This window comes from Nilaparvata lugens, chromosome 6 (genome assembly GCF_014356525.2).
Source record: "Nilaparvata lugens isolate BPH chromosome 6, ASM1435652v1, whole genome shotgun sequence".
NCBI classification, from domain to species: Eukaryota; Metazoa; Arthropoda; class Insecta; order Hemiptera; family Delphacidae; genus Nilaparvata; species Nilaparvata lugens.
Window position 1 is genome coordinate 65,282,091 of NC_052509.1, and position 18,789 is coordinate 65,300,879.

Sequence of the window (18,789 nt, forward strand, 5' to 3'; positions counted from 1 at the left end):
CCGACAGGCTCGCTTCTGTAGCAGATGGTCGTGGTGGGAGTTTGGACTCTGCCTCTGCATTCTCCCAACTCCGAATCTCGTTCTCCCCTCCTTTGAAGAAGAACATTTGAAGATAGAACGAGAGCGAGAGTCAATTCAATACCGTACTAAATTCAATTGGAACTTGGAACTTTAGTTTGCGATTCACTCACTCACGCGTTGGCGTTGAGATTTGACTGACATGAATTTGTACCATAATTTTCTAAGTGGAAATCAAGTCATTGAACGTGCTGCAAAAGCCGGCTTTTACTGAAAAACTTCCCTCTATGTTTATGAAGTTTTAGATAAAAAGAAGAATATATTAATATTAGCCTACACATATTTGAATATTTTATTGGTCAAGAGGATGTTGAAAATATAAGTTATTTGACAATTTTTACAAAACTACAAGAAATGAAATTTTTCATAGCAATGTAAATGTCAATTTGTAAACCGACCACTACAACACCGTATTCAAAATTACATTCTTTTTTATCAATTTTAAGTAACTTTTTTATTTGAATAGAATGAAATGATAGAGTTAAATTTCGAGGTTTTATATCCGAAAGGCTCTTTTTCTTCGCATCGCGGTTTTCTCCCCATCCGAGTATTCAAACTTCCATTGGGGAAAGTTATTTATGGCTTCATAAAGAAGCCGGTACACAGGTTCTTTGTTGGTCGGTGACGACAAAATTTGCTCGTATTTTTGGCACCGGTCAAATTTGAAATAGGTGTTTGACAGTGTCGGCTTCACGACGGGTGACATCCTGATGAATGATTTCACGAGAAATCTGTGTTTTTTGGGGACGAATGACGAGATGGTCGTCGTGTATGGGGGTATGGCGGAGTCGAATAAAAGCGAAATGTTTCTCGGTTCTGGGTGCGGACCACCCGAACGGGTGTGTTTCCGACCTCTGCCTTCTGCATCCTATGTTCCTATCCTCACCTCGTCATGCATCGCTCGAACCAAGCCAAGCGCCAAGCTAGACCGTCTCTGGCAGTCGGAGCTTCCCGTCGATGAAGTGGGAGTACAGCGAGCGTCTCCACTCCTCCACTCCTCTCACCCTGCAGTGGGCAAGTGATTTATTCAAAATGGCGGAGTTTAACAATAAGTGAAATTAAATGTTGTTTTGCAGGACTTGTCGTGGTGTAATGTTTTCATGTGCAATGTGTCTGTTTACTATTTGAGTGATAAGTGATTGCGATAAGACGTCAATTATTTATTTAAATGTGGCTAGGCTGTAGTCTCGACTCCTCGTTGCACGGGAGGCAAGTTGGACTCGTTGAACAAGAGGAACACTGCAAAAATTTCGGGCGATGTTGAAATGCCAAGGCCTATTCAACATTTATTTGCATACTAGCTTTAAAATTTATCGAGTTAATCGCACAAAACATCACTTGATTCGATGACATGATGTTTTGTGTTGAGCTTACTACCCTTGATGCCTTTACTGTTTTGTTTATGGTGGCTGAAATTTAGCCACCTGCTCTAGAAATTTTATATAATTCAATTAACGATGGCTGAAATAAAGATTGAAGAAGATAAATTTGATGAGCTTTGTAGGTTGTGTGCATCCTACGATGCAGTGCAAATGGACATTTTCGGCGAGAAAGGGAGAGAGAGAAAAATCATCGATAAAATTCACACATGCCTTCCGTTCCAGGTATATTATACAATTTTAATTTATCTATTGTCATATGCATGTTTATGAATCTATCAATTGTCAACTATTATCATTATTCATCAATTATTTTATTTATTCAGTACACATCAATGAAAAGTCAGGTTATACCCTAAGTCTTGGTTCCTGAGTACCGTATAGTAAACAAACGATCAATTCCTAATGCATGAATATATACTCAATTATTTTCTCACAGGAATATATTTAATTATTTTCTCAGAATTGAGCTTAAGCCGACGTATTGATCCCAGGCTTGGGCTATAAAAATTATTGTTTAGAATGTTCTTCCGTCAGGGTTTAGGCATTTTTTTTTTGTGAGAGAGGTTCTAGGTCTCCAGAAAACCTAACCTTGATTTGAACTGATTTTCTCTGTCTGGTGTTTTGGGCAATCTAACAATCTAACCTCACCGGCGTCTTATGTAGCCTACATAATATTCTGTTATTCTCACAAAGTTATTTTAGATTGTAGAATGTGTTTTGTAGTCTACCATAGGTTATTTAATGTACGGCTTTTATTTAGGCCTACCTCTGGCATAGTTTCACAACTTTTTTTAAAAAGTGATCACTGATCACTGTTTTACCTGCCATCTGAATAGTTTTTGTGTTATTGTGTATGTTGAAATCGACCTCTATGACGCCATCGATCCCACTAATGTGGGTAATAGATGAAGCAGAAGGTATTAAAGGCTCTAAACCACCGTAAGGAGTATAGATATTGAAAAGCGGCAGAAGTTCATATGGTTTCTAAGATAAAAGCTCCCTTTAGCTTACACAGAGACAATACTAACGTCTACTACTAGCTGCCATTATTGCAAAACGCCATCAGTAGCTACCTTACCCCTTCTCAAAGGAATAATAGACAAAATTTTAGTAGCCAACATCAAAAGCGAGTTCAAATGGACGTCATGATAGATCCTGTGTGCTGGGTGCTAAAACGTCTTTGTTTGCGTGTTGAATTTCACAGTGACCGTACTCTAGTTGAGTTGATACTTGCGGCTTGCATTCTTCTAATAACAGAATTTTATCGACTGTCTCATCAGATTCAGGCACCTTTACCTTTGGTTGAGGTATTGTGTTCTAAAGGTGCAATTCCTTGAAGGCCACGTTTCTCGAACGTGTCGAGCTGCGCGTGTCGAGCTGCCTGCTTATAGTCGGCGACAAGGCTGTTTATTGCTGCGCGTCTCAACACGCCTCTAAGGAATTGCACCTTAAGGAAAACGTTCTATGTATTCTGGTGCGGAAGCTGCTTTTACAGTCATACACCTCTTTCTATCTAAGTTAGCATCTATCTAACTTCTATGGTATTTCCTCCATATCAATCTATGCATATACGTGTTGAAAATGTGATGCAACTTAATAGTACATCAAGGAAATGCTTAGAGAATTTTCTCATTAGTAGAATGATATTTTGATGTGAAGATTGACTAGGTGAAATTAATAAGTTTCCTTGCAGGTAAGGTAGCCTAATTAGAAAGAATGGAAATTACTTAATTATTCAAATGCTAATGAATTAATAATAATTATTATTAAACGAAAATCCAAATTAAATGCTGTAATTCACCCCGAAGACTTCTGCTACTGCAAATATTGACAACAGGCTAAACAGCTAGATGGAAATTCGATGAGCCCTACCATTCAATTATTTGTCAGCACGGGAATCGAACCTAGTACCAAAGCATTCCTGATCGGCAATTGGGAGGTACTGGGATCGATTCCCGGGCTGACAAATAATTTTTGAATGTCATCGAATTTCCATCTAGCTGTTTACTCTGTTGTCAACATTTGCAGTTTAGCAGAAGTTTTCGGGGTGAATTACAGCATTTAATTTGGATTTTTGTTTAATAATAATAGAAAGAATGTCTTATGCTATGCATAAGAGTGATTACATGAAGGACAAAATGTCATCCTTTCAACTAATAATTCACAAATGAACATTTCAAATATACGTACATAAAATCATAAATGTAGAAGATCATTGAAGTTTTAATTCATTCTACTCGTCAAGTTGTGGAAATATGCTGAATTGAAATTTAGGTGATAGCAAATTTTTAAAAACTGTGTTATCATGAAATTACGAAGTTATAATATAAAGTGACTTAAATGTGGTAAAAGTTCAATAAAATTGATAAAGAAAATTATCTTCATTAAATAGTATCCTCTTGACCAATTTATCTAATTTATTTATGATAATTTCATGATGTTATAATACCAACAAGGATTAGAATATATTTCCTTTTATAATACCCATTTTGATAATGAAAATGCTTGTGATATCAGAATGAGTGCATGGAGCAGATTTAATAAATTTGGCAACGATACAAATTCGAAATTGTATGAGAAGAAATCTTTGTCTGATTCTAAATCTGCTTCTCTAATAATTTAAAAAATGAATCTTAAGACATTTGTTTTTCTATTCATTCAATTATGTTAATTCCCTTGATAACTTGATAGGATGCTTCCATTTCTACGATCTTCACTTCCATGATGTTTCTACTATTAATTTGTCTTAATAATTAACTTCTTCTTCTTCTTCTTCTTCTTCTTCTTCTTCTTCTTCTTCTTCTTCTTCTTCTTCTTCTTCTTCTTCTTCTTCTTTCTTCTTCTTCTTCTTCTTCTTCTTCTTCTTCTCTTCTTCTTCTTCTTCTTCTTCTTCTTCTTCTTCTTCTTCTTCTCTTCTTCTTCTCTTCTTCTTCTTCTTCTTCTTCTTCTCTTCTTCTTCTTCTTCTTCTTCTTCTTCTTCTTCTTCTTCTTCTTATTCTTCTTCTTCTTTCTTCTTCTTCTTCTTCTTCTTCTTCTTCTTCTCTTCTTTCTTCTTCTTCTTTCTTCTTCTTCTTCTTCTTCTTCTTCTCTTCTTCTTCTTCTTCTTCTTCTTCTTCTTCTGCTTCTGCTTCTTCTGCTTCTTCTACTTCTTCTTCTTCTACTTCTTCTTCTTCTTCTTCTTCTTCTTCTTCTTCTTCTTCTTCTTTTTCTCTTCTTCTTCTTCTTTTTCATTATCCAACCTCATGTGCCGTTTTCACAGTGCTGGGTGGTCTCCTCGGATCCATCTTCTCCACTGCTCTCTGTCCGTAGCTCAATATTTAACCTATTTATTTTAATTATCACTAAATTATTCACCATGCTACTCTGAAATTAAACAATTGGTACTCATTAATACAATTTTTGTGTTATATTTGCAGGTTAAAGAGAGAGACCTACTGCCTAAATCAATATGTTACCGTTGTATGTATAATTTGGAAAACTTCTTCGACTTTCGTAAAGGCTGCGTGGATGCTGTTACAAGACTGGAAAAATTTGTGCAAACCTCCAAACGGAATAAGGTTTGTTATTGTCATATTTTTCTTTTACCCAAATAGGAATCAATGTTTCACAAGCTACATAAGTCTGGAGCTATAGTGAAATTTCACTGAGAGCATTTCTTTAACCTTAATGCTCCCCATTTGTTAATGATGACAATTTGAAGTTAAAATTAAATTAAATTCGTATGACCAAATTCAAGCACTCCTATGACCAAACCATTCAAGTGGCACTCCTCTTATACCTATTGCCTCAAGCTTTTTTATTAATAAGTCATGGGAAACTGAGTCGAAGGCCTTTGCTAAATCTAAAAATACTGCTAGACATTTATTCTTTTCCTCTAAATTGCTAGTTACAAATTTTGATAATTCTAGTACAGCTAAAAAAGTAAATTCGTATGGCTTTTGTTGGTGGGGAATCCCATGCGGGAAGGTTCCACCTTGCCTGAATATATAATTTAAGCCGTCAATAGGCCTTACGACTGTCATACTTCAGCTGGGAATGACAGTTTAACATGACCATACGTTAATAATAATTTTAAGTGAATCTCACTGAATCACAAAATGGAGCTCTCAGCGGGCTCCCTATACTGCAGGCCAATTAAAAAAGCCTTCTAAAGGTAGGCGCACACAGATCGTCATCGGACGGACGGCACGGATCGGACGATTAGATTTGATGCATTGCTTTCAATTGGAGTGCGCATACCTATCCGCATCGTATAGATATGTAAGAGCACTCCAATTGAAAACAATGCATCAAATCCAATCGTCCGATCCGTGCCGTCCGTCCGATGACGATCTGTGTGTGCCTACCTTAAAAGTCCCGTTCATAGTTTTTCACATCCTTTTTGATGTTGATATATTCTAATATATTATAAAACATTTTCATTCACAGCTAATTCAATTGGGATGAGCGTTATATCTTCAAGTGGAATATAAACTGTATCTATTTACTCATTTAATTTTTAAAAATGTATTAATTCAGGGCTACTTTCTTGTATTTATAAAATAGAACTATAGTACCCTTTAAAATTAATAAAGCAAGAATACAAATTGTACCTGTACCTAGAATGACAACTAGTAGAAAGCCCAATTTGTCAATTACTAGTCATCTTTTTAAAGTGTTTCATAACCATTGCTCTATGCTAGCGGTCAGTCGGTTTCTCCTAGTTGATACCTAGCAGCAATATATTATTCAAATCAAATTTATTGCCTTACAAAAAATGTTTACAAATAAATACAGATTACAAATCTTATTCATTCAGCAATGATAGAACACCATAGTCAGATAATGATTGGAAATCAAATAACAGGATTATAGACTTTACTATTCCATTGCCGAATTTCGTTTAGAATTAGTCCAAAAGAGGACTAAATTGGCAATACATTACAATTATTCATGTACTAAAGAATAATGAAAAAATGAGACACAGATGTTGTCAATACCACTTTAATTTTGTTTTTTAAAAGGACCATGTTTTCGGGGCTACACCTGCCCCATCCACAGCTAGACTGGTGATTTTAGTACCTGTACATATTTATTTAATTTAATTAATTTATTTATTTATTTAGTTATATATCAAAAAAAATATAAATATATTAAAATCTACACTATCATTCTCAATATTATTATTATGAATGATTGGGAAAGGAACAACAGGCTTAAAGCCCAAAAATGTTCCTTCCCTAAATTTTCCAAAAATCGGTTGTGCTCACACTTTATGAATTTTGTACAATTTTGAGTCCAAAATATATATAAGCTAGGAATTTAGAATTAAGAAAAGTTAAAACCAATTTAAATGAGAATACTTCACTAAATCATTATGGATAACTGGTTCATATAAAACAGGTTCTTTTGTAAAACAAAATTAAAGTGGTATTGACAACATCTGTGTCTATTTTTTCATTTACCATAATATATCTTCAAAAACAATCAATTACTAAAGAATAGTTTTGGGGTAATACTGTTGATTCTTTTCTTATAATTGATTTGATTGTGTGCAAATTAATTCATGAATGCATGAATGAACTTGACTATTTGATAACGTAAAAGCTCCTGACTATTTTATATACAGTAGAATACAATAATAATAAAAATGTAGGAAATAAATTGAAACATGACCTATGGTAAAAAGTATAAGATACGAGTCATAACATCCTGCCTTGATAACAATGCAGCTGAAATCTAGTTCAAGTGAGATTCAGTTTAAACTGTCAGCATTGGTTGAAATGAAGTTATAGGGAAAAATAATGCTAACAGGTTTAATTGATTGTAACTATAGTTTGCAAATAGATAGGAGCGGTTAGGGTAGGGAAAGAGCAGTAGGCCTTTTCCTTATCTTCAGTAAGGTATCTGTTATCTTTGTGGTTACGATTCCGGAAATGTTATCTAATTTCTCACCTGCGCTATTACCGTTTCAAATGAGATAGAGAAAAATCTAGTTTTTTAATAAAGACCATAATAGAAACAGGATTTGGTTTGATAAAACTAATCTCCTCTTCTATAAAAAGTGTATAAAATTTATTGAACGTAATTATTAGTTTGTAATAATAATAATAATAAATCAATTTATTTGTTCGTGAAAAACATACAAATAGAGTTGAGCTTATATGAGATATTCTTGTGCATATTAAAATTTCTCAATATCATACAATAACTAAATTTTTGAGTATACTTATATACTTAAACAAGGAGGAGACAAATTGAAAACAAGTATCATATATACTAGTACAGTATGGTTAATACAACTGGAACAAAACAATCACGAATTGAATAAGGAGCAGTGGTAGTAGTCTATTTAGTAGTGGACACCAATTATTAACCTTATTATCTTACATTATATCACATAGAAGAAAAATATCACAGATTGAATTACATATCACAAATCATTTCTCTTATCTCTAAGACTTCACAATGTAAAGAAAAACTCTATTTATCTTCTCCTCTGAAAGATTTGACAACAGTACCATCAACCTGTCCTCATTATTAACTATATTTTGGTAAAATTTACCTAAAAATTGAATTCTACAGCATCTGTACATAGGACAGCGCAACATAAAATGTTCCAGAGTTTCCAACTCTCTGTAATTACATATAGGACAATTCTTGGAAGAGTCTATCCATGTTCCTCTATCTCTGAACAAATACATACCCCTATCCGATGCCAGGCGCAGCTGAGTTAAGATTCTTGTTCTAGCAAAAAGTGATTCAATATTAAGTTTTAGTATTAGTTTGTAAATTAGACTATTAGACTTATTTTCCTCTCATCGTTTTGATAATGTACGTATTGTATAAATGAATAAATTGATAGACTTTAATCATAAAACATTGATCGTTTTTATAGAATTGTTTCTAGATGAAATTTTTTTTTCATTTTTCCAGCAATTTGTGAATGGAGAATGTATGACATCAACCGCGACCGATGAAGATGAAGAACCCAACCCAGCTGATTTTCTGGAAGCTTGCTTGGTAAACAAAGTTTCTCTAATTCAAAATCTATTTTTAACCATTTTCAATTTTTTTCTAAAAAATTTATTGTTATCCCTATTGTATCTTATATATATTATTTTCACATTGATAGTGTAACTGTGAAGCTGTGTTTACACCAAAGTTATTGAAAAAATGTTAATAACTCAACCCTTATACTTACTTACTTTCCATTTATTGTATAAAATACTATAATCATAATACAATTATGACATTGGAGGAAAAACTAGACAGAGCCTGTACTATTTCTCTCCAAAAATTTTGATAAAATGTTAATGTTGTCCAAAAGATAAGGTTATGTAATCTCAAACTGCTTCGTCACTTGATTTTCGGTCCAGGAATGATGATTTAAAATTTTGAATTTTGAAGGTTGATTTTATACTCTAAATGAATCTTATAGATTCTATTAGATTGAACATAACTTATCATACACATGATGAACATGAAATATGTAGTTATTATTATTAAACGAAAATCCCAATCAAATGCTGTAATTCACCCCGAATACTTCTGCTACTGCAAATATTGACAAGAGGGTAAACAGCTAGATGGAAATTCGATGAGCGCTACTATTCAAAAATTATTTGTCAGCCCGGGTATCGAAACCAGTACCTCCTAATTTTTGAATAGTAGCGCTCATCGAATTTCCATCTAGCTGTTTACCCTTTTTACAATTTTTGCAGTAGCAGAAGTCTTCGGGGGGAATTATAGCATTTAATTTGGATTTTATTTTAATAATAATAATCAATTCATTAGCATTTGAATAATTTCAATATCTCAGTAATTTCTATCTGTATAAAATATGTGTTTGTCAAGCTCCGTTCAATCTAATAGAATCTATAAGGATTAAGCTATTAACTTTGGTTAATTTAACGCAGCTTAACCGATGCATTAAAATATTTGATAGTATCCCTATTCATCTATTTTTGTAGATTTTGATTTTGTCCTGCTCATTTTGTTATTTGATCAATCTTTCATTCTCTAGCTGATTAAGCTTGCTTTAGATTTGAGTTTACTCAAGATCGCTTCAATAGATTCATAATAAAAATCGAACGACAATGTATATATTACCAAATGTTTTACTATATTTATCGTGGATGAAGCCCTTATGAGCATTTAGCTTGTGCGTGGATAATGGGATGAGATGATGATCAAACGTCTATGCCTACCGGCGGGATTGGAACCCTCGACCAGGTTCTGCAGACTGAAGGTTGCAACGCCTTAGGCTAGTTTCACACTCATTCGGTTCGTTTCGTTTTCGGTTTGTTTTCGGCAAATTCCGATAAGTGTGAAACGGTAATTCGGTTTGAATTCGGTACCGAATAGAAACCGCATAGAACCGAACGCCCACCTGACTCTAATAAATTCCATCAGGTTACAATCCGTTGCCAGCGAGAGGCTACTTTCACACACTTTCGGTTCGGTTCGTTTCGTCTTCGGTTCGTTTTCGGCGAATTCCGATAAGTGTGAAACGATTATTCGGTTTGAATTCGGTACTGAATAGCAACCGCATAGCACCGAACGCCCCCTCGACACGAATAGGTTTCATCATATTCGAATTCGTTGCTAGGGAAACAGAAAAAACAAAGTCTTTTACACACGCTTGCCTCTTTTGTTTTTATTTTAACCTGATAGCGTGATTATATGTTTCAAAATTTTCCAAGTCAAAATTATATGGTCAATTCATTTCTGTTAGTTCACAGGAACATTTTTCTTCTCAATGAATAGTTTGCTGAAAAAATATGAAAGATATAAATTAAAACTCAGGGAGAATTTTTATTTTTTTAGTATTTTATTAATTTTCCACGAATATTACATGATTTCATCCATGGAGAGAAGAGATTAAGTTTATATACCATGTGTCAAAACAAGGAACAAATTTTCAATTAAAAAAAAAATAATCTCTCTGAACATCCAAAATTAATATAATCAAAAATAAACTATTCAAATAATACATAATTTTTAATTAACTTTAAAATTTTGTTGTTCATGAAATAACATCTTACAATTTAACAGCAGCTGTTATATTTGAATATTCCATCATGAACTATGAAAATCCAAACACAGCTGTGTTTGAGAAGAAAATACCTAGTTAGAACCGTACGAATTAAAACCTGACATGTATGAAAGCCTCATTCGTTTTCGGTAACGAACCGAACCGAACCGAATGAAACCAAATGCGTGTGAAGCTAGCCTTAGTCGTCTTGGCTAACTTGGCCGGCCTGGCAAATCTATTACAGTAATAGAAGAAAGATAAATAGATTAATCATATACCCTTCTACTTGAAAATTAGTGAATTGACTCTTTCTTAATCTCATTTTTGAAAAAAAATATCTCAGCCCTTAGAAAAATTCTAGCTTTTAATTATTATTGATTCAATTAATATTGTTAATTATTATTGTGTTCAATAATCAGTGGCCCTAAAAAGAAAGTGAGTATATTTAATATATTTTGTGATTTACGTATCAAAGATCAACTTCATAGTGAAGATTAAGGGCGCAGGAAACATTTATTTACTGTCCAAAAATTTTGGGCCCCTTATAGACTTCACCAGTGGAATGGATTTTGGACCTTTTTTTTCGGGCTCATGTGGGGTTTAGTTTAGTTTAATTTTCGTCATATAACACTACAAAAATCAAACAATGCATAGTAGTATATGAAACGACAAAAATATTGAATACGGTACTAAAAAAAAGCAACTATAAAAGAGAAGAAAATCAGAGCATACAAAGGAGTTAGAAATATGCTTGCGAAAAAATGCTTACACGCGCAAACAGTTGAAGCTTTCCTCTAAACTTAACGGAGATGCATCAATAAATTTAGCTTTTATTGTATTCTTTAACCTTTCTTAGATCTCAGCCTAGTTTTTCCTCCAATGTCATAATAGTATTATGATTAGGTTATAGTGTTTTATACAATAAATGAATAAATAAAAATAAATGAATCTCAATACATGGGGGGTGGGGTGTAAACTGGAAACTATCCTTCCCTTCGCTACGCCACTGACAGCATATTTATAAATTATCAAGTACCCTTTACAAGTGTTGCAATAAAATAGAGGGTACCGTACTTGATTACTATTGTGTTCAATAATCAGTAGCCCTAAAAAGAAAGTGAGTATGTGAGTATCAACTTTATAATTATGTATTCCTATTGTATAATCATGATTTGTGATTGGATAAATGAATATGGCTAAAATTTTATAAGAGTTGTTTCAATATTATTTCCCTGTCTTGAAGGCTGGCGAATCGGTGGGGAATGGCGTGCAGACCGACGCCCGAGAGGACGTCATGCCGTCGACCATTGTTGTCGACTTCGACTGTCTGCCGCAGCGCGTCGCGACGCCGCCCGATGACTTCACGTGTCAGACCTGCGGACGCACGTTCAACTCTCGCGGCGCGCTGACTCAGCATTCCAAGTACCACACTGGCGAATCGGATCAGACACAAGTCTACACGTGTCACGTGTGCGAGAAGGCGTTCTCCAGCAAAGGGCATCTAGCCTCGCACTCGAAGGTGCATATCGGCGACCTGGCCGATCGGCCAACTCCCATCGACGTGCCATCGACGATCGGCGCCCTGCGTCCGTTCAAGTGCGACCTCTGCGAGAAGTCCTACTCGATGGCGAAACATCTGTGGGGTCACGTGAGCGTCAGCCACAAGGGTGACCCCAAGGTCACCTGTCAGTTCTGTAGTCGCACCTTCTCCACCATCACCAACCTCGAGGATCACAAGAAGTACAAGCACAGCATCGAGGTTGACGTCAAGGTAGAACCTCGAGACGATGAGGACAGCTTGAAGGTGGAGGAGAACAACTCGAGTCACTCGGCTGTTGAAGACCATCCTGGCAGTAGGAGGAAGAGTTCCAAACCGAGGAAAATCAAGAGAGAGGTGTTGGATCACACAGAGTTGGACATCAAAGATGAACCCCTAGATTTAGCAACAAGCTCAACAGCTGCGGTAACCGAGGAGGAATCCAACAGTAGAAGCGAAACTACCGACAAATCTTTGGTGTGTCCAATGTCCTGTGAGGGTGTGTTCCCTTCCCGGGCCTTCCTCAACCAACACCTCATCGAAAAACATGAGATCAACCCGGAAGACATCTCTACCTCTCCTCCCCCTCACGAAGATATTAAACTGGCCGAAAACATGTTGGAAGCCGAAACCGTATTCTGTTGTGAGATTTGTGTGAGGGATTTCAACGATAGGGCGAGTTTGTGGCTGCATATGTTGTACTCGCATCGTGAGGAGGCAGCTACAGCGTGTGGCATATGTTTGCGTGTGTGTTCGGACAATGTGAGTCTGATGGAGCATGTGTACAGTTGTCATCCGAAGGATAGTTTGACTGCCGACCAGAAGCGGTACAGTTGTCAGATATGTGGACGCCAGTTGGATTCCAAAAAGAAACTCCTCACTCATGTTAGGATTCATAATCTGTATGATGACACAGGACAAATCCTTGACCCGGAATCTGTGATTGTGTTGAACAATAAGAACCGCCAGCCTCCACCATCCAACAATCAGGTGAAAGAGTTCGAAATGCAGCAAGAAGTGTTCACAGAGGAAGGCCAGCTGATTATGAGTTGCGAGATTTGTTACAAAGTATTTCCCAATGAGGAGAAGCTAGTCAAGCACAAGCAGAACGCACATAGAAACTCGCAGGGACCGAACAGTATCAACAGTTCAACGACCTACTTCCTGTATTTCTCGTGTGAGTTGTGTGGCCTGGCGCATTCGACAAGGACCGAGAGATGGCGCCACATGTTCAGCTGTCATGCAGATGAACCGACACTGCTCTGTGACCAGGTACAGTGCGGGAAAGTGTTCCCCACACGTGCGTTGAGAACAGAGCACGTGACCACACATCACGGCCTCCAAGGGGACACTCCCAACACCTGCGAGATCTGTGGAAAACTGTGGGCGACTCGAGTCAACTACTGGAAACATATGATGAGTGTGCACGCCGACTGCTTGCCGTTCATATGTGGCGTGTGTTTGAAGATATTCTGTTCAGTGCCTGATTTGTCAGCTCATGTGAGAGAGAGGCATTGGCCGCTGACTGGTAGTGATTATTGTTGTGACATTTGTGGCAGGCCTTACCCCAACAAATCAAAAATGTTCCGTCACAGGAAACTCCACGCCTTACCTGAATCCGAAGGTGGTCTACCGGCTGGTCACGAGTTGGAAGAGATCCCGCCTCCCAACGAGTCCCGTCCCGTGTTGGAGGTGTTCGAACAACTCACCTGCAGTCTGTGTCCCGACCAAGAGTTTCAGTGCTTGGAGGATTTGTCGAAACACCGCAAAACAGCTCACAACCTTGTGCCTTGCGACCTGTGCCCCAAGTTCTACGGCCGGTCGTCCCACCTGTGGAAGCACGTCAACAAGATCCACAAGAACCATCCGGACATCACTTGCAGCGTGTGCTTCCGCACGTCCGCCTCACGCAACCACCTAGCAAACCACATCGCCAAGCACCACCGGCACGAGGTGCTCTGTCAGAACTACGTCGACATTTGCGAACTCTCCAACGAGGAGGCTGTGCACAACTGTGTCAAGTGCAACAAGGTCTTCAGGAAGCATCTACTGCTGAAAAAACACATGAGACACTGCACAGGACCACCTAACCAACCAGCATCCGGACCCTCCCCTTGTGAGAGGTGCACGAAAGTGTTCGACTCCCCCATTCAGCTCAGGAAACATCTGAGGAACTCGCACTTACACTTCAGGTGTGAACTGTGTGAGGATGTGGCTCACGACTCGAGGATTGAGTTGATGGATCACATAAAAGCAGCTCACGCCGGCGATCCTAGTTTGACGTGCGATTACAAAGGCTGTGGCATGATGCTGCGTTGTACGGCTGATATGGCCAAGCACAGGAGGGAACACAGACAGGGCAGACCCCCTCCTACCTGCAGTTTCTGCGGAGAACTGACCCCCAACAAAATGAAGCTCAGAAATCACCTCAAAACCCAACACCCTCAACTAACCAAACATCTGTGTTCCATCTGTCTGGTTACTATGAAAGACTTTGACGAGCTCAGGAAACACGTTCGTTCGAAACACAAATCAATGCTCGGAAAAACAAATATCTGTCCGATTTGTGTACGCACCTACTCGAACAAGAGCAAAGTTTTGGTTCATATACGATCGCACGGCGAAGGTTTCTTTCCCTGTGAGATATGCGTGAAAGTGTTCACGGATCCCGAGAAGCACAAACGTCACACCGATGCTCATTTCGATGAGAACTCTGAAGAATTGGAGGCTGAGGAGGAGGAAGAAGAGGAAGAGGAGGATGCCGCTAACCAGGAACAGGAGGAAGAGGAGGTTGACGGTGAAGATGAGGAGGAGAATGTGAAAGAAGATGAGAAGGAGGAGAGTAGTGTGAAGAAAAAGAAGGTGAGTGAGGAGGATGAGGAAGAGGAGGAGGATGAGGTTGAGGAGGAGGATGATGAGGAGGAAGAGGAAGGGGAAGAAGAGGATGAAGAGACAAAGACTGAAGACGTTGAAAGTGTGATAACAAAGAGAACGTCAGATGACGAGGAAGCTGATGAGAAGGAAGATGTGAGCAGCAGTCAGATTGAGATTGAGGATGATGAGGACACAAACGAGACTGCCCCAGCCAAACGTCAGCGGCGCACGCATCCGTGCATCGCTTGCACGAGAACTTTCACCAACTCCACCAGTTTCTTGCGTCACATGAAGGCTGAACATGTCGAACTGATCTGCGCCTGCGGCAAGATGAGCGAAAACATCCAATCACACAACAACCACCTGAAGAAATGTATCACAGGCAAAAAGAAGGAGAGCGATAAGGTGGAAGAGAAGCGGCCACCCAACAAGAAAAGCTTGGAGAAAAAGTTTTTGAATTCGGATAGTAAAGGAATGACGAATACGCCTGTCACACCTACAGAGGTCAATAAAGCGGTGGATAAGCCGGTGACCCCTGTAGTGAACACCAGTGCCAAACGTGAAGTGAGGCGTGTCTATAAATCGGATGATGGGTTGTGTTCGTGTGAGCTGTGCAAGAAACAGTTTGAAGCCAAACGCCACCTCTGGCAACATTTGAGAAGGTTCCATCTCAAGGAAGCGTCATCATCTTGTGGTGTCTGTTTGAAAGTATGTAAAGATTACGATGCGTTAGACACTCACCTCGCCCTAGAGCATAAGACTAATTTCGAGGGTGAAGGGAAAAACTTCACTTGTCGTGTGTGTGGCAGGTATCACAATTCCAGACTGAAGCTGGAGCAGCATTCTGTCATTCATCCCGGGCACGAGATGAGGACTCACGCGTCGCTACACTCCTGTTCCCTTTGTCCCATCCAATTCAATTCGGCCATTTCTCTGGCTGTTCACCAGTCCAACGATCACAAGGGCAAATCTGTTAGAGGTGGTGCAGTGAAGATGGACGTAGATGGGCCCGAGAATGATGAAGACAGTAGGAGTAGTACTTCGAGTAGCAGTAGCGCGAACAGTAGTTGTTCTACTAGTAGCGGATCTAGTTCTAGTAGCAGCGGAAGTAGCAGTAGCAGTTCTTCAAGTAGCAGTTCGACGTCGAGTGGTAGTAACAGTTCCAGTAGCAGTAACAGTTCCGAGGAGAAGGGTTCCAAATCGTCGAAAGATTCGAAAGTGAGTAAGTTGTCTCCGTTATTGAAGCAGGCGCAACGAAGGCCTGAAAAGAGTGCGTGGTCTAGTATTCATAAGGAGGCAGTCAGCCGATCCAGTGAACGCAACCGTAACAACCCCAAACCGGACCTCAATAAATCCCTCATCGATAATTGTGTTCAAAGTGAGGACGATAATGATGTGATCGTGTTGAGTGACGAGAATAACGCGAACAGCGCTGGTGCTTTCAACAATAGCGAAGCTACGTTTGTTGAGGACAATGTGAATCTTTCTGAGGATAGCTCGGCGTCTTCGAATGAGGATGTGGTTGAGGATGATGAGGACGAAGCCGTCAGTTCTGTCGCTGGTCTTGAGAAAGATATGTCTGCAACCGCTGAAGTGTAATTATCAATTCAAAACATTTTTATAATTCTCCAATCTCAGTTCCCACATTGCTTACGGTATGTTTTCGCTTTAATTCAATAGTTGTATTTTTCATTGCATGGCTGTGAGAACTTCTGAATAATGAGAGCCTGACTAGTTTTTCGTAATAATGTAGGAATCGGATTTAATAATCTGTGGTTCCGACTGAAGTATGTAACCCATTGACGGCTCAAATTATGTATTCAGGCCAGTTGAGACCTTCCCGTAAAAGGCTCCCCACCAACAAAAACCCATACGAATCTATTTTTGTCTATGGCTTTTTCCCATTACAATCTTTATCAGAAAGGTAGCCTACTCTTCCATCTATCCAATTCTTATTGAATGAAAAACACTAAGAAATTGTCAAAAACCACAGATTTATTGATACTTAGATAGTTTCGGTTATTACACCATTGTCAATCTCTAATGGAGATTGATCAATATGAATAATTACCACAATATCAACTTCTCAACTACACAAAAAGTATCAAATTCTTCTTCATTTTTCATAGTTGATAAAATAGCTATAGTGAGGTCCACGTTATAATGGCAGTATTTTATTAACGTTTGTGTTGCTATCCTTGTCTATCATTCGACAAAACACATACCACTATCGTTTTCTAGCTCCACAACGTTACCAAATCCGTTTTTAACAATGTAGAATAATATAATTAATCAAGGTAGACTAACAGCAACGCTGTTCTCCTATCTTTATCTACTACCATTATAACGTGGACCTCACTATAACAATACTAAAATGTCATGCTTCTATCTATAATCTCTACAGAATAGGCTTTTATCTATCACGGAACTCATACCTCTTGTATGAGTATAGCCTACGTTATGCAGTTAGATAACTACTGAATGAAAAAGACTAAGAAATTATCATATTGTATTTCATTCAATATGAATAATTACCACAATATTAACTACACAAAAAGTTAGATAACTACAGTATTACTAGAATAAATGTTACGGAGACATTTTATTGGTTCACCCATGACACCATCATTTCACAATCCTCTACTATGGTTTTAACCTTTCGGTAGTCGTGCCCTACTTAATCACACAAGAAGTCGCGTGTTGTATTTTTTAAAACAACCAATTTTCCAAGTGATATGTACTCTACTGTCAAAACATACTAATTAATTGTATAATCAATCATCTAGTTGTATCATCTTCTTGGATTATTTTACGCCTAAGAACATTTGGATGATTCCCATTTCATAGCCCATTAAGGTACATCAAGCAAAGCCATCAATTCTGTGTTATTGGTTCGTTTGCAGTCCCCGTATACAGTCTTTCCCTATCTTATGCACTGTCGCGACTAAATGGCACCTAAAGACTGAACCATTGCTCGGTTGATACTGCAACTCAGTGGAGTGATGGGGGAAAGTTTTGGAATGCATCTCATTGTGACTCAAGTGACTCATTCACTGACACCACCACATTCAATAGTTTTGTGCAGCAAAAAACTGACACTGTTGTACTTTTTACAACAGTGCGACTGCCAGAAGCTTAGATTAATCAGATTCTCGTTACATTTATGCATAGTTTATTGAGCAGGTAAAACAAGAATCTTTCAAAGGTCGGTTTTAAACTATTCCCTAAAATTTTAGCAGACCGTAAATTATGTCTCTGTTATTTTAACCGTCAACTATGTCTGTGCTATTTTAACCGTCAAACATGTCTATGTTATATTTATAAGGTCTATGTTATTTCTTATGATTAGAAGATCATTGAATTGTCCTGTGAGAATATTGTGATAATTTCCAACACGGCAACTTTTATCATCGAGTATTATTGAAAATTGATATTGTTTCTTAGGAAGTTTTACAATATTTTTATCGTATCTTAGTATCCCGCGCTGTCCGGGGCTATTATATCCGATTCCTACAGTATAATATAGTTGAAAAGCGGTACTAACTTGGATCCTCCTTTATATGTAGGTTTACAGTACGAGTTTACATATTTATAGGAAAAATGGCTCTAAGTATCGATAAATCATTATTAATTAATGTAGAATGGAATGCATGTTGTATATTTATTTATTTAGGCTCGTATTATGAGTGCAACAGAATTAATGCCTCTGACTCATTCAGACACTTGGCGACCCCTGGTTGCCATTATGTTGAAATCTATTGAAATACGTTCAATTTTCTTCCGAGTAATAGTCAGTTTATAAAAATATATACATATTATCATATAGAAACAATAGCGTAAGTAGATATCCCATGGTATAGGTTGTTTATGTTGCAACTTCTACTGTTATCTCAAGCCGATTA

At 37.8% G+C, this 18,789-nt stretch overlaps 1 protein-coding gene across 1 annotated transcript; it reads left to right on the forward strand.

The window, feature by feature from the left end:
* Nucleotides 1-781: 781 nt before the first annotated feature.
* On the forward strand, nt 782-17,643 carry LOC111050757 (zinc finger protein 91). The gene is made up of 4 exons (XM_039431732.1): nt 782-1,682; nt 4,877-5,017; nt 8,376-8,462; nt 11,720-17,643. The coding sequence occupies exons 1-4, from the start codon at nt 1,536-1,538 to the stop codon at nt 16,484-16,486; spliced, it is 5,142 nt and encodes a 1,713-aa protein (XP_039287666.1). The 5' UTR covers nt 782-1,535; the 3' UTR covers nt 16,487-17,643.
* The last annotated feature ends 1,146 nt before the right edge of the window (nt 17,644-18,789 follow it).

Bases quoted from the DNA above. Each gene is read 5' to 3' on its own strand.
- LOC111050757 (XM_039431732.1), top strand. From the start codon at position 1,536: ATGGCTGAAATAAAGATTGAAGAAGATAAATTTGATGAGCTTTGTAGG. The intron at 5,018-8,375 runs GTTTGTTATTGT...TCATTTTTCCAG, and splicing joins AAACCTCCAAACGGAATAAG to CAATTTGTGAATGGAGAATG. The intron at 8,463-11,719 runs GTAAACAAAGTT...CCTGTCTTGAAG, and splicing joins ATTTTCTGGAAGCTTGCTTG to GCTGGCGAATCGGTGGGGAA.